Source organism: Macrobrachium nipponense, chromosome 28 (assembly GCF_015104395.2).
Source record: "Macrobrachium nipponense isolate FS-2020 chromosome 28, ASM1510439v2, whole genome shotgun sequence".
Taxonomy (NCBI): Eukaryota; Metazoa; Arthropoda; class Malacostraca; order Decapoda; family Palaemonidae; genus Macrobrachium; species Macrobrachium nipponense.
The window spans coordinates 14,422,437-14,437,251 of record NC_087217.1 but is presented as its reverse complement, the minus strand read 5'-3'; the positions used below and the strand labels follow the sequence as shown (position 1 = coordinate 14,437,251).

The 14,815-nt window shown below is 34.6% G+C and overlaps 1 protein-coding gene across 6 annotated transcripts in view; it reads left to right on the top strand.

The window, feature by feature from the left end:
* LOC135201440 (inositol polyphosphate-4-phosphatase type I A-like) overlaps positions 1-14,815 on the top strand; it is a 408,228-nt gene that overhangs the window by 25,175 nt on the left and 368,238 nt on the right. For 3 of the 6 annotated variants that reach the window (XM_064230375.1, XM_064230374.1, XM_064230373.1), the window contains exon 1: positions 4,656-4,797. The exons of the other annotated variants lie outside the window; for them this stretch is intronic. In XM_064230375.1, coding sequence (XP_064086445.1) covers positions 4,731-4,797 — 67 coding nt within the window. In that variant the 5' untranslated portion in view covers positions 4,656-4,730. Of the gene's footprint in view, positions 1-4,655; positions 4,798-14,815 lie in introns of those variants that run through there. 6 annotated transcript variants of the gene reach the window in all.

Here is a 14,815-nt window from a genome sequence, read left to right as displayed (position 1 = left end):
AAAGGTTTGGTAGTTCTTATGTGGTCCTCATAATTGTCACCGAATATGGCTGTTAGATATGTTTGTACTTGAAATTAGAGGGAAAGTACTTTCGTACGCTGGTATACACACACATACACGCATTATATATATATATATATATATATATATATATATATATATATATTATCTAATAAAAGGAGCCCATAAAAACACCCAAATATAGAGAGAGAAAAATATATTTTTGGTCTTTTTTACATGTGCTCCTTTTATTAGATGGAATTCTGTTGTAACAGAACATTTTTACCAGTTATATATATATATATATATATATATATATATATATATATATATATATATATATATATATAGTGTTCGGTATTATTGTTGGGATAATCCCACTATACTAAGCTTCCTTAATTATTTAGAAATTTTCTTGTCGGACAACATTAACAGCATATTTCATGTTGTTGATCTCCAATATTATTTGAATTTTTCAAGAATATTGTTAGTATTCAGAATATTTTGACCCTTGTGTTGCTGACATCTCTTTCCTTCACCTTAACTTGAACCATGACTAGACCTGATCCTGTGCCACTGAAGGTTAAGTGATCCATGAGTAGACTTTATGCCTGTGCAGTGAAATTTACTGATTCGTGATCAGTTCTGCTCCTGTGCCAGTGAAAACTGGCAAATTTTTAACAGGTATTTAACCATGTAACTGGAGACTGTCTAATTCTGTGGTAGACCTAATGATATTGTATCCATGACTAGTTCTGCTGAATACTGACTATTTCATGAGTGTCTCTGATTCCATGCCACTGACGAGTGACTGATTCATGAGTTAATCTGATCCTGCACCATTGATGACTGACAGATTCATAGGTACACCGTAAAACCATGTTACTGAAGACTGTCCAATTCATTAATAGCCCATATCAGATACCACTGAAAACTGATTGCTTCATAAGTACTGAGCTCATGACTGACAAAGTCATATGTAGACCTAATCGGGTACCACTCAAGACTGACTAATTCACGAGTGGACTGGGTCTGGTGCCATCAAAGACTGACTGATTCATGAGTGGACTGAGGCTTGTGCCTTTAAAGACTGACTGGTTTATAAGTCAGTGGCTCCTGTGAGCTTGTTTCATATGAATAGGGTTCAAGTTATGAATAACAATGAGTGGGCTGAATCTGGTGAAATTAAAGACTAACTAATTCATGAGTAAGCCTGATACTGTGTTACTAAAGACTTAATCATGTGCCACTTGAAAATGATTCATGAGTAGTGCTGATTCTTTGCTACTGAAGATGGGTAGACGCTACAGTTCTGCCACTGGGTACTAACTAGTGCTTGAGTAGACCGGATATGTGCCACTTGAGACCGGCCAGTTCATAAATAGATCAGGATTCCGGATGCCTCTCAGTTTTCTGTTTTTTCCCCCTTCTGACGTAACACGGTCTACAGGTTCTGTCCTTTTAGTTATTATTAGAAACGTCTCTCGTTGTTGGTCACGTAAGGAGCTGGAGTCCAACTTGACCTAGTTTGTCGTGAAAAGCTTCGTATTGGGGGATACTTAATTCCCACCTTTCAGATGGAGGTCATAGATAACGTTAGGGTTATTTTTTTCTTTACTGTCATTGCATCTGGTATTTAAGCAAAACTTCCAAGTTAAATGTGTTTCGAAAGTAGGATTCGTATTCAGCAATAGAAGAAATCATGGTTTTAATCGAGACAGTGCGTTATGAAGCGCTTAATTACGGGTTTGGGAAGATTTAGAATGGCTTTAACGGAGATTTATATGCACATCAAGTAAGTAATTAAGGACTGAATCAGTATGCAAAAATCAATTTAGGTAATGATGATTTAAAAGTCTGACTTGTCAGTTGATTGCTGTGAATCAAACAGTGACAATCACGTCCTCAGAAAGACAAGATGGGTAAAATGCAGTATGTTGCAAAGCAGCTGATCGGTATGCCATATGAATTGCTATATAAGGACTTGCTTGCATTCGGGCTATTATTATTATTATTATTATTATTATTATTATTATTATTATTATTATTATTATTATTCAGAAGATGAACTCTATTCATATGGAACAATTCCACAGGGACCATTGACTTGAAATTCAAGCTTCCAAAGAATATGATGTTCGATAGGAAGAATAAACGGAAGGTAATGGGAGATACAAAAAGACGAGATCAGTTATTAGAAATTAATGAAATATAAATGATTAAATTTCATAAATAAATAGTGAATTGGTTTATGGTAGTAATGCGTTGCATCTTCGCGTAAACTTTCGAGGTAAAAATTGCACAATATCCTCAGAGAGACTGTTCCATGTTACAAGCTAAGCAAAAAAAAAAAAAGAAGAAGAAGAAGAAGAATTAACCTTTTGTGGCTATTTTTTCCATTAACAGACAGTGAAGCAAATACGAAATTAGAACTTTGTTTATTGAAATATTCTTTCACAAATATACACATGCGATCTCACATATTGCGTATACAGGTACCAATACAAAATTTGTTTGTATGAACAAAAAGGTGTTTGTGTGAGTACCTTCGGATATTAAGGGTGCATAAGGAACCAATTAAACTTTAAAGATTAGTCAAGGTGAAAAGCAGAAATCGCATAAGACATTTTGATGTGAAAAATTGTTTCATATTTAACCCAGAAATTTAAAAATTCTATGGTGAAAACATTAGTGAAAATGATAATGAATATCCTCTAAAGACTTAAAAGAGATGGGGTTTAATCTGTTACTAAAACTGAGCATTTCTTTTAAAGGTTATTTCAAGATTTAAATTACGAAAACGTAAAATAAACATACGATTGTTAAGTTCACGCTAGTTTCTGCTTGAACTGATGTTCTCGGAGTTGTTAAATTCAATTTCTATCTCAAATAAGATAAGGCAGCATCACTGTCACGTTCCAACTGCTTTTAATCCAAGTATGAATAAACAATACCTTATGTAAGGTAATTAATGATACTTCTGTTATTGAAAAATAAGGCCACGTGAAACCCATTCGTGTTTCTTTCGAGAATCTAATCACTTGCGTGGAAAGGTCTACCAATATAATTCTCATACAAGCTTACCACCTTTAATTGTGCTTCGCCAGATACATATAGTATGTTAAAACAACTCTTTTTCTCCCCGTGGTTCAGTGGTGTTTCCTTAATAGAGTAAGAATACGGTGGCCAAATAGAAAAAAAGTCCATTTTTAGTTGAGAAATAGGTAAGAAAGATATAGTAATGCGTCAAGGAGCCATTAAAACGTTGTTCTATTAGGCCCCGTCCACACAGTCGAGCTTTGGTCGACGAACTTTGTCCGATGTGACGTCAGAAGCGGAGAAACCGTGGGTAAAGTCAGAACTTTACCGCAGTTTCTCCGCTTCTGACGTCACATCGAACAAAGTTCGTCGAGCAAAGCTCGGCCGTGTGGACGGGGCCTTAGATTACTACTACCCCGGAGACTTCTAGTCAGTCTCTCAGTGCTATATTCACTCCCCCTCAACTTGATCTGAGAAATATAAATTTTTATCGGTAGATTTTCTTGTGCAGTGATGTGTCACATTAGAATACAATGACAGTTATATTTTTGACCTTCTTTGTGATGAGGTTTTAAATAACAGATTTGGTAACCTTCCGATATAAAAGTATTTTGAGCCCGCAGACTTAAGAGAGGTTGACGATGATGTTATCAGCAAATATATATATATATATATATATATATATATATATATAATATATATATATATATATATAAATATATATATATATATATATATATATATATATATATATATATATACATACATATACACACACAAACACACACACACACACACACATCTCACTTTAATACTCATTAAGCTCTCGTCACAGCTGTGGGGTTAAAGGCACTTCACTGTACGTCCTTATTTCTTGGTTCCTAGGTTCGTGCCCGGGAGCCGACGAAATTATATTCAACTAAAAAATTCTCCTTCGGTTAACATCTATGAAAATATATTAACTTCCGAGTAGAGCGAATTGGATATTAAAGGACATTTGCAGCTTAATGCGTATATATGAATCACGGTGATGCGATCAGACATATGTAATATATATATATATATATATATATTTATATATATATATATATATATATTATATATATATACACACACACATTATAAAACAGTTCTACCCTTGTGGCGTAATGCCCTGGTAAGTTTGGACTAATTTTTCTTATATCCTAAGGCAGTGAGATAAGAAAAAGAGGTAATTAAGTGATTATCCAAAAATGTTTTAATATTTAAGACGTAAATTGTAGTGTCTTCATTGAGGACGAATATTATGTATGTTAGGTACTCTTTGATACCCACAGGCTTGCAACATATAAATGAATAGTAATTGTTGATGAATTGTTAGGTTATGACGTCCCCTTAATTTTCAGGCATTATATTTTAAATGATTTGATAGGGATTACTTGTCTTATAGTATGCAGATTATTTTTAAGGCCGTAAAGGTAATTATATGATTGAAATGATGATGATGATGATGATACAAGTGTGTTATTTTATCCTCTGTATTAACCTCCCTCCCCTTCTCCCCCTCCTGCTTCTTCCCTCCCAGTAGCGTTCATGTCTGTGCCCAGTTAAGTGAGGGTCCCCCAACTACATTCACCCTCCCCCTCCCACCCACCCACAACCCCTGTGGTCGCCCCCCACCCACTCTGGCGTGGGCGTGAGGTGTGGGAGGGATGGCTACGGGCGGCCGATTGCGGTGTGGTGGCCGTGATTCAGCCGCCGTTCTTCCCTGTCTCTCAGGTAACACCCCAGACGTCTCTCTCTCTCTCTCTCTCTCTCTCTCTCTCTCCTCTCTCTCTCTCTCTCTAGGTACTACCCTTTTCTCACGCCAAGTCTCTCTCTCTTAACTATAATTATATCTATATAAATTTAGTCTGTTGTTCTTCTTCTGTGGCCGCCCGTGTGGGTGCGTTACTGCTGCTGCTGTGCTGCTATGTTGCTGCTGCTGTTCATGGTGACGATAAATGATGGTCATGTTCCTTCCCCCTCCCCCCCCTCCCGCTGCTACCGCTCCTTCTGCTGCTATGCTGTTCAAGTGATGGTCATGACCATGTGTCCTTCCTTAGTCTGCACGGTAGATGGCAGTCTATAGTGCTTCTTCCCCCCCACCCCCTCACCGCCCCCCACCTTCTAGTGTTTATTATGTGTATTTACTTCCGTTGTTGTCACTTTCATTTGGGAATTATCTAGTGGTCGTTTTCTCTCATTATTGTAACCCGCTCTCTCTCTCCTTTTTCTATGCGATTAACGAGTTTTTGGCTATTTTAGTTTTTATGTTTTCAGAAGCATAAACCTTTCATATGGTCTCATTTACATAATGGAATACAATTATATATGCAAACGTTTTTAATATCGTATCTTTATATATGCATATTTAATATATCCAGTATAACCTCAGTAATCCAATACAGCGTGGCTCATTTCCCGAAATAAACTCGTTCAATTGTTAGGATCTGTTTCACGCTAAAAATAGAACCAGTGAATCTAGTGATTAAGTGAAATCTCATTCATAGTGTAATTACAATAAACCTTGAGTTTTACTTCTAGGTTGTTGATTCATAAATCTTGATGGTAAATCTTTATTTTTTGCCATAGCAAGAAGAGTAGGGAGATGAAAAGCATAAGTGACTTGAATATTTATTCTTGGAAAAAGTACCATTTTTGCAAGATGTAAAATGTCATTTGCCAGATAACAACGTAAATGAAATTCAGTTATAACCGAAAGTAAATTAAAAAAAAAAAATTCTAAAAAAGGAACCATCGTAGAAACGTTTCAGTTTTGTGTGGTCATTATAATTGATAATATAGCATCGAAGATGTTCAAGTTTTCACGGTATTTTGTGTTTGTATTTCAAGTAAAATGTAAAAATGTTGACTTTATTTTATTTACGAAGACTGCTTTTCTTTTTTACGTTATGTCTCTTTGGATTTTTTGATGCTGTACTGGATGTAAATACGTTCAATTCTCTCTCTCTCTCTCTCTCTCTCTCTCTCTCTCTCTCTCTCTCTCTCTCTCTCTTCTCTCACTTACTTTTGCCCTACCTAAAAAATCTCCAAAAGTTATCTTCCATTATTACTATCCTAAAAACTCAATTTCTTGCTTCTCGCTCCTTCACTCATTTTTATATATATTTATTTTGTTTTTTAAACTTTTTTTTGAGATGCGGGAGCAGCAGGAAGGCCGTTAAGAGTGAAGCTGTTCCATGGGACATTACTTACTGTCATATATATTTTCTTCTTGATTTTTGTAATATCAGAATTCTCTGCTGCAGCATTTTTATAGTTCATATCATACGTTTATGAAGATTTCTCTCTCTCTCTCTCTCTCTCTCTCTCTCTCTCTCTCTCTCTCTCTCTCTCTCTCTCTCTCTCTCTCTCTCTCCATTCCCCTCTAGCCATTACATTATTATTTACGGTACATTCTTTGTTATCGTTTATTGTCATGTTTTCGTTGTTCTCTTTAGTTTATTTCGTTTTTTAATTATCTGTCCTTCCTGACCAGTGTTTTAGTTTATGAAATTTTGTTCGTGCCTCCTGATAAGTTATCTTTTTTATGGCTTTCCTTTTTTGCTGAGGTTTTTGTTATTGCTAGTGGTGTTTTTTGTCGTCGTCTTTGTAATTATTGTTTTGAATTTTAACGATTAAGCTCTGTTGATAACTTTATTCACGAGTGTAACTCATCTGCCGTAACCCTGTCATTGCTCAAAGATATATATTTATATATATATGTATATATATATTGCTCAAAGATATATATTTTTTATATATATGTATATATTATATATATATATATATATATATAAATATATATATATATGTTTGAATGTTTTTAAATATTGTTTCAGAAAGTCCCCACTTTAATGGATTTTTATCCCGCCAATTTATTGTTTATTTCTTGTAATAATTTTATTTATATACTATCGTATCTATAACCTGGTGATTTACAAATATATCTCCTGTTAGTTGTAGTTATTGAAGTCCCCCTCCCCCCGTTAGTCCGTGTCATATGTAAAGTTTATACTGATAGAGAAACTCCTCATAAATTTCACTGTATGATGTATATTTAACTGTTTGTAATGCTAGACATGTACTGTTCGTTGATTTGAACTCTGTGGACGTGTTTGATATGCGAATGCATCGTGTTTACACGTAATATTGCATGTTTATATGCATGTTTGCCCTGTGGTATCGTTGTGCTGCTACGCATTGGTTGTGCGTTTAACTTTCCTATTCTTCTTCTTCTTACCTGTTTGTATTTTAGGACTTCTTTGTGTCATTCGTTTGTTTACATTTGTATGTGGATGTTTACGTCTCGAGCATGGTGTGTATCCGTAGAAACATGTTTTGGTTAATTGTGTTTGTTTATTTCTTATTTACTTGTTTATTCAGATCGCCTACCCAACATTTCTATCTCAGTCATTTATTTTGGATTATCTCAGATGTGACGTCGGTCGAAAAGAATCTCTCTCTCTCTCTCTCTCTCTCTCTCTCTCTCTCTCTCTCTCTCTCATCCTACATCCATTCGTTTTCAGTTTTTTCTTGTTTCTCTCGATTATACTTAATTGTTTTTCTTTGATGGCCTTTATTCTTTCATATTTCTCTTGCGCGCCCAATCGCTATCTCTTCCTTTTCATACCTTTCCAAATCTTATCCTCATCGACTTGTTATTATTATCACAATCACCGTCATCATCATCATCATCATTATTATTATTCTTTTTATTTTCTATGTACAGTTAGTGATTACTGTTATGGGTGTGTTTTAGTGGTTCTAAATTACCTGTAGAAATTAGCTGTTATGTGAAGATGTTTGTTTAACGCGTTCTTGACGCCTTATATAAATCTAGTTTATTTCATTAGTCTTAAAATACTGGCTAAAGTCTTTTTTTTTTTTTACATAAGTTTTGTTGAAGATAAAATTTCATTGTAATTTCATTGAGTTTACTCTGTGAATGATGTAATATTGTATTATATTTGTATTGTTGGGATTTGTCTAAGATGTTTTATTGAAATAATAACTCATTTAATTATTAGAAAATGTTTATCAGAATTTACGACTCTTGGCAATTAGAGTATTATTTTAAACTTGTTGGTAATTTGTGTCAGTGAAATGCATTGACGTTATTTCTGGATTCCATACACAGTTTGTGTTATGTTAAGGTCTTGGTGGTCAAACTACACGCGCGGTCGCGCGCACTTATGTACACGTATATATGTGTATATATATGTATGTATATTTATGTGTATCGATATAATATTTGTATACATATTTCATATTCCTGTGGATTTTATTAATTACAATTCTAGTACTTATCCCTGAGAGAGAGAAAGTTGTGTGTATGTTGCTAATTGTTTTGAAGAAAAAATATATGTATAAATTCCCAGTACCCGTTGAAAATACGAAAATCTTTACCAAGCGCGTAAGTTTTTAATCACGCAGTATATTGTGACATAGTATAATTATGGCTTGGCATCCAAGCATGGTGATTTTGGATGACTGCGTTTTCGAGAAGTCAATAAGATGCGGGTTGTCGTTATGACTTTTGGCTCTTTTGAAAGAGGTATACATGAAAGTATCCGTATTGGTGAGTGTTCTCGTTTTCAGAAACTGCATGACTGACACGAAAACATCGTGCAGTGGAGGCAGTGTTAAAAAAAATACGAACAAACAAACCTTGCAATAGAAGGACTTCATAATATGAATTACTTTTCTCGTCTTAGTACGTGTATTGCTAAGTGGTAGCCTATAAGCTTTTAATTATCCTGCTCAACTTTTAAAAACATGCAATGAAAATTGTATAACAAATTTATAAATGGGCTTTTTATAATCTCCTTCGGAAGCCCTGTATAGGAAATAGGTATAATGTCATCGATTCAAATAAATATCCTCATTAAAAAAAATGCAAGATTTAAAAAAAATATATTAGTTTTGCTCCCATTCTTTGTTTTATAATGAAATTTTTCTGATTATAAGTAAAACGTGTTTCTTGCGACGATCACATTCGAAATCTACTACTGTTTATCAGTAAATATCTTACTTCAAAAGTGTATTCAGTGGTCGGGGTGCCAAAACGATTTCACGGCGAACCATTTATGAATATTTATTTTCTGCTGGCTACTAAAGTTGTCTCCAACTGAAACATTGTTCTATTTTTGCCGTATGGGAATAGCAGTAGCGATCAAAGCAAAATATTTCGTGATAATTTTATTGGATATCTGTATCAGTTTGGCATAACATTTTCGAAATATAATTCACAATGTAGGAAAGTCTTTCCGGAATATATTTATTCAGAGCAGAATCGTTTTCTTTGAAAAATAATTGTCAATGTATTGATCCTAATTAGGTCGCATAATTATGCATAAATAATCGCTGTTTGTGGCGAGGGTTAATCATATTTTTATCAATTTTTTATGAAACGTTCAAATACTAATAACCAACTTTTGAAATTAAAGAATACTTTCAAACCATCATAACAGGAAATTTATTTGCGTTGTGTGTTCTAATTGAAATTATTTGTTCTGCACCACGATTTATTTGTTTATTTATTTATTTTAGTAATTTAGCCATATTTATTTCACCCAGTTTACTACAGCAAAATACCAGCTAACTTCAGCTAACTTATAGTTAAATATATTCCATCAAATGTATTTCGGCTCAATTTATCTCACGAATTATCTTTGGTCGAATATATTTTTGTCAAAGCGATGTCATTTCATATAACAAAAGTTAGTCAGCCTTTCTATTTGCTCCAATATTATTCCAGGGCAATGTATTTGACATGCAGTGAGTTCAACAATACATTTTGCATAAAGTGGTTTCAGTAATTTACTTTGCATAAAGTGGGTTCAACAATTTATTCCAGCCAGTTTATCCGTCATAAAGTATTTTCGGAAATTTATTTCTATCGCTTTATTGCACGAAGTGATTCTACATCCTTATTTCGGTTTCCTGTCTGTTATTTAAATGGTTCCACCAAATTATGTCGACCTCTTTTTGGTTTACCGGAAGTAAATTCCATCGATTCATTCACCTACTTTATTTATTTTAAAGACCATTGCACTAATAATGTCTGCCACCATCGATCGTGTATTATATAATATTTATATATATATATATATAATATATATATTATATATATAGACGATTGGCACTAAAAATGTTCTGCCACCATCGACGTTGGTATATAATATTATATATATATATATATATAATATATATATATTATATATATATACATACACATATGTATTTGGTATAGTAAATCGAGTGTATCAATTTACTTCAGCCATGTTATTTCATCAAGAAAAAATTTACCTCCTCGTGTTTATATCAGTTTATTTCACTAAGATGAATTTGTTCGTAAAATTAATGACGAATTTATTTCAGCTTAATTATCTCACAACCATTGATTGCACCAGTAAGTCCTAAATGACAGCAACAAACAAGTTTATGTTAACTAATTTATGTGACAAAGTGCTGATTCCAATTTATTTCAGCCACTTCAGTCTAGAAGCAAACTGGAAGTGAATTTCAACGCTTAATCCTCCTGAAGCGACATCATGAATTTATTTCAGACAATCTCTTGTGTATAAACTAATTATGTTGACTATAGATATTTTTCAGACAATTTATTATGTATAAAATTTTTTTGTTAATTTCAGCCAGTTTATTTCAAACACCGATTAAATTTAATCGTAACCTCTTTGATTTTAGCCAGAATCACTTGAGAGCAAATGAATTTCAGCCGTCACACACAAAGTGATTTAACATTTTCATTTATTTCATATTTAACCGATTTACTTCAGGCATTATTCATGTCAAATTAATTTCAGTGAAGCCAAGGATACTTAGAGCATGTCAATTTCAACCTTCACTCACGAAGTGATTTGACAGGTCAATTTATTCTAAATTTCGCAGATTTACTTCGGGCACTACATAATCTCAAATACAGACCCTTTGAGTTTCACCCCATTCGTTTAAGCCAAGCACACTTACAACGGATGAATTTCTGTCGTCACTCACAAATTGATTTGACGGGTTAATTTATTTCAAAGTTCCCAGATTTACTTCACGCACACACTACATGTCTCAAATACAGACCCCAGTTAATTTCAGTCCGTTCAGTTCAGCCAAGCATCTCGGAGCAGATGAATTTCCGCCGTCACTCTCTTGCCGACAGACGGACACAGGCGGCGTTAACATCAGTCACACAGCATCCCGGCGACAAATACGCTTAAACAATCTCTCTCTCTCTCTCTCTCTCTCTCTCTCTCTCTCTCTCTCTCTCTCTCTCTCTCTCTCAGGAGTTTGCTGCCATTAAAGGTGCAGAGTCGAGGTATTTCGGTAGCGCTGATATATTGATCATAAAGGGACATTTTAGGCAAAGCTCCCGTGATTAGCAGCGTGCACTATGATGTTTCTGCTTCGGGTTTCGGGATGGAGAGGGGGGGTGGGGTGCCGGTTTGTTGAGAGAGAGAGAGAGAGAGAGAGAGAGAGAGAGAGAGTCTTATTCTCAACGACGTGCGGTTAGGTTAAGTTCGAATTTTGAGTAAGTTTGATATTATATGTCGTTGTTTGGGAGTTGGTACGAGACGGTGTATTTTTGTAAGGTGTTATTTGTTGTATTTACTCCGTTTTATTTTTTTTTTTATCACGTGTTGGAATTCTTTTCCATGGTAGTTTGCTTTGTGAATTAATTGTCATCTTGGTTTGTTTTATGTGAATGTGTTAATTTTTGTGTATACAAAAACAACAATAATAGCTACTACTACTACCATCAGTAGCTATGTATGGGTACAGATATAATAAGAAATGAGCTGTATTTGTACCCATACATGATTGTGGATTTGTTTCTCCACTATCAGTAGCAACAATACTAGTGTAGGCTTCGTTTTAGATCTTATGCATGTAATGAGTGAGTTTTTTTTTTTTATTTTATTTTCCATCTCATGTGGAATTCTCTTTAGTTGATATCTTAGGAATGTGATGTCATTTTGATCAATTCTTTGAATGAAAAGGATAATGATAATAATTTGTAATGGTGTGGTTGAAATTGAATATCATGATTTACTTATATAGTTGTACTGCAATAGCAGTGTACTTTTATGTTTGAAGAAATATACGGAAAATGTAAAGTGATGTAAAGTGACAGTGATGTAAGTCTTAAGTAGAGGTGTGATTGAAATGGTCATAGATTGTTATATGAGAAAGACGGGAGTGTGGCGGGCAGGGGTAAATTTGGGGGGGGGGCGTACGTAAGGAGAAAGGGTTGTGACTTTTAATGAGGTTCGTTGCTAAATTATTCAGATGTCTGTGTTTATTGCTTTGTCTCAGACGGAGAAAGAGAGGAAGAGGGAATAACATGCCAAGGATTTTCACCCCAAAGGCCGCTCACCAGTGCTTCATCGTCATAAACATACGGAATGAAGGAATCTTATGTATATTTGTTAAGTTTAGGTTCAGGGTGATGGGCTCGCGTGGGATAGAAAAACGGTAGAGTTGAGCCAAGCAGAGAGGAATGAGAGATGGATGTTCCATTTGTTTTTGAAGAGGAGCGCGTCATCATCGTAAGACTTTTTCCTCGAAAGGCCGAGAGATTGGAATCTTCATCTCGTTTTATTACTTGTTATGAAATGAACGCCATCTCGGAGTAGATCGCCATATACCCGGGGGGTGGGGCGAGGCTGTTGGTCTAGTAGGTGGATTATGTCGTGAAGAGGGTGGTGGGAACATGTCGAAGAGATTGGATGTACAACTATATTTATATAATTGTATTATGTGCTGTAAGTTTTGCTTTCATTTTTTTTAATTTGTGAACAGATTTCGACGTTTTATTTCACACACACACACACACACACACACACACACACACATATATATATGTATATTACTAATATATATATGTGAGTGTGTGTGTGTGTGTGTGTGTGTGTGTGTACATTAAAGAAAAGAATATGTATGTATGTTTGTGTGTGCGTCATAGAAAATAGATAGATTAGTTTAGTAGAAAGTGAGATAAGCAAGCAATAAAAATGTAGTGTAGATTGTGATCAGGGACTGTAAGAAAAATGAGAGAATTGGTCAGCGAGAAAGCGAAAGCAGAGAAAGGTTAAGTAACAAATGGATAAAAGAATAGAAGATGCAATATGAAAGAGGCTTGTCTAAGGGGAATGCAGTCCTTGGTCGGAGGAGCGAATATTTAGAAGATTTGTTGAATGTGCAAAGCAGAAGCATAGCTGAATTGCACTAGAGAGGAAAGGGTTATAGTAGATTCACATCAACCGTGTATTTGATGTCTAGGCCAGTCCCTTACGACGCTCCTGATTGGCTGTTGATAAGCCAATCACTGGGCTGGAAACTCTCAGTCTCTCGAGAGCTTTCACATGGGTAGTATCTATGTTCCATCTCTCCTGAGGAATACGTCTTTCAAAAGTATCCCTCAGGAGAGGGGGAACATAGATCCTACCCATGTAAACTCTCTCGAGAGACTGAGAGTTTCCAGCCCTATGATTGGCTTATCAACAGCCAATCAGGAGCGTCGTGCGGGACTGGTCTGGACATAAATTGCACGGTTGGTGTGAATCTACTATAGTGTAAGCTTCAGAATGGGCGTGGAAAATACTGTTGGTGACATAAGGGAGGCAGTCAAGAGGTTGAGGAATGAAAAGACATCAGAAGTTGATGTGGTTACAGGTGAGATGCTGTGTCGCAGTGGTCTCAGTGACTGAGTGGCTGATCTGGGTTTGTAAGGTATTTCTAGACGAGAAAAGGTTCCAGGGGAATGGGTTGCATGCAAAATTGTTCCTTGGCATGAAGGTAAAAGTGATAGAGGCAACTTTAAGAATTATGGGACCAATTATAGGAGAACTCTTGACAGTAGATGTGGAAAATGTATAGGAAAAGAAGGGTTTGAATGTGATAGAGAGAGTTTTTGGAAGATATAGGTGAATGATATTGTATAGAAGACTATTTAGTCCAAGACGAAGGAGCCTTTCTGTGAGACGAAGGTCACATTGATGGATGTGTTAGGGTGAGAAATCTGTGTATGTAAGTATATGAGCGGCGAATGTAGCGGAAGGTTTCTGAACAGTGGGTTCATCCGCGATTGTTCAGTCAAGTATGAAGTGCCTGTGATCGGTGTGTCGTTTCTTTCTCTGAAGCCAACACCTTGTTAGAAAAAATGGCTTGATGCTGGATATATATTATATATAGATATATATATATATATATATATATATATATATATATATATATATATATATATATATACTATATATATATATATTCTTCGAGCTACAAATGTCTTTTAATATCTAATTCGCTCTACCTCGGAAAATTATATATTTTCATATATGTAAACCGAAGGGGAAATTATTTAGTTTTGTTGATAATAATTTCGTCCTTATTACCACACAAAAAAAAATTTCCCTTCGGTTTACATATATGAAAATATATAATTCTAGAGGTAGAGCGAATTAGATACTAAAGGACATTTGTTAGCTCGAATGATAAGTGAATCACGGTGATGTGATAATTGTATATATATAAATATAGAATATATATATATATATGATAGAAATAATATATATAAATAGATATAGATGAAGAATATATATAATATATGTATATATATATATCTATATATATATATATATATATATATATAATATATATATATATATATATATATATATATATAATATATATATATATATATATATATTTCTATTATCTCAAACTGTCTGCTTGATAAAATCGT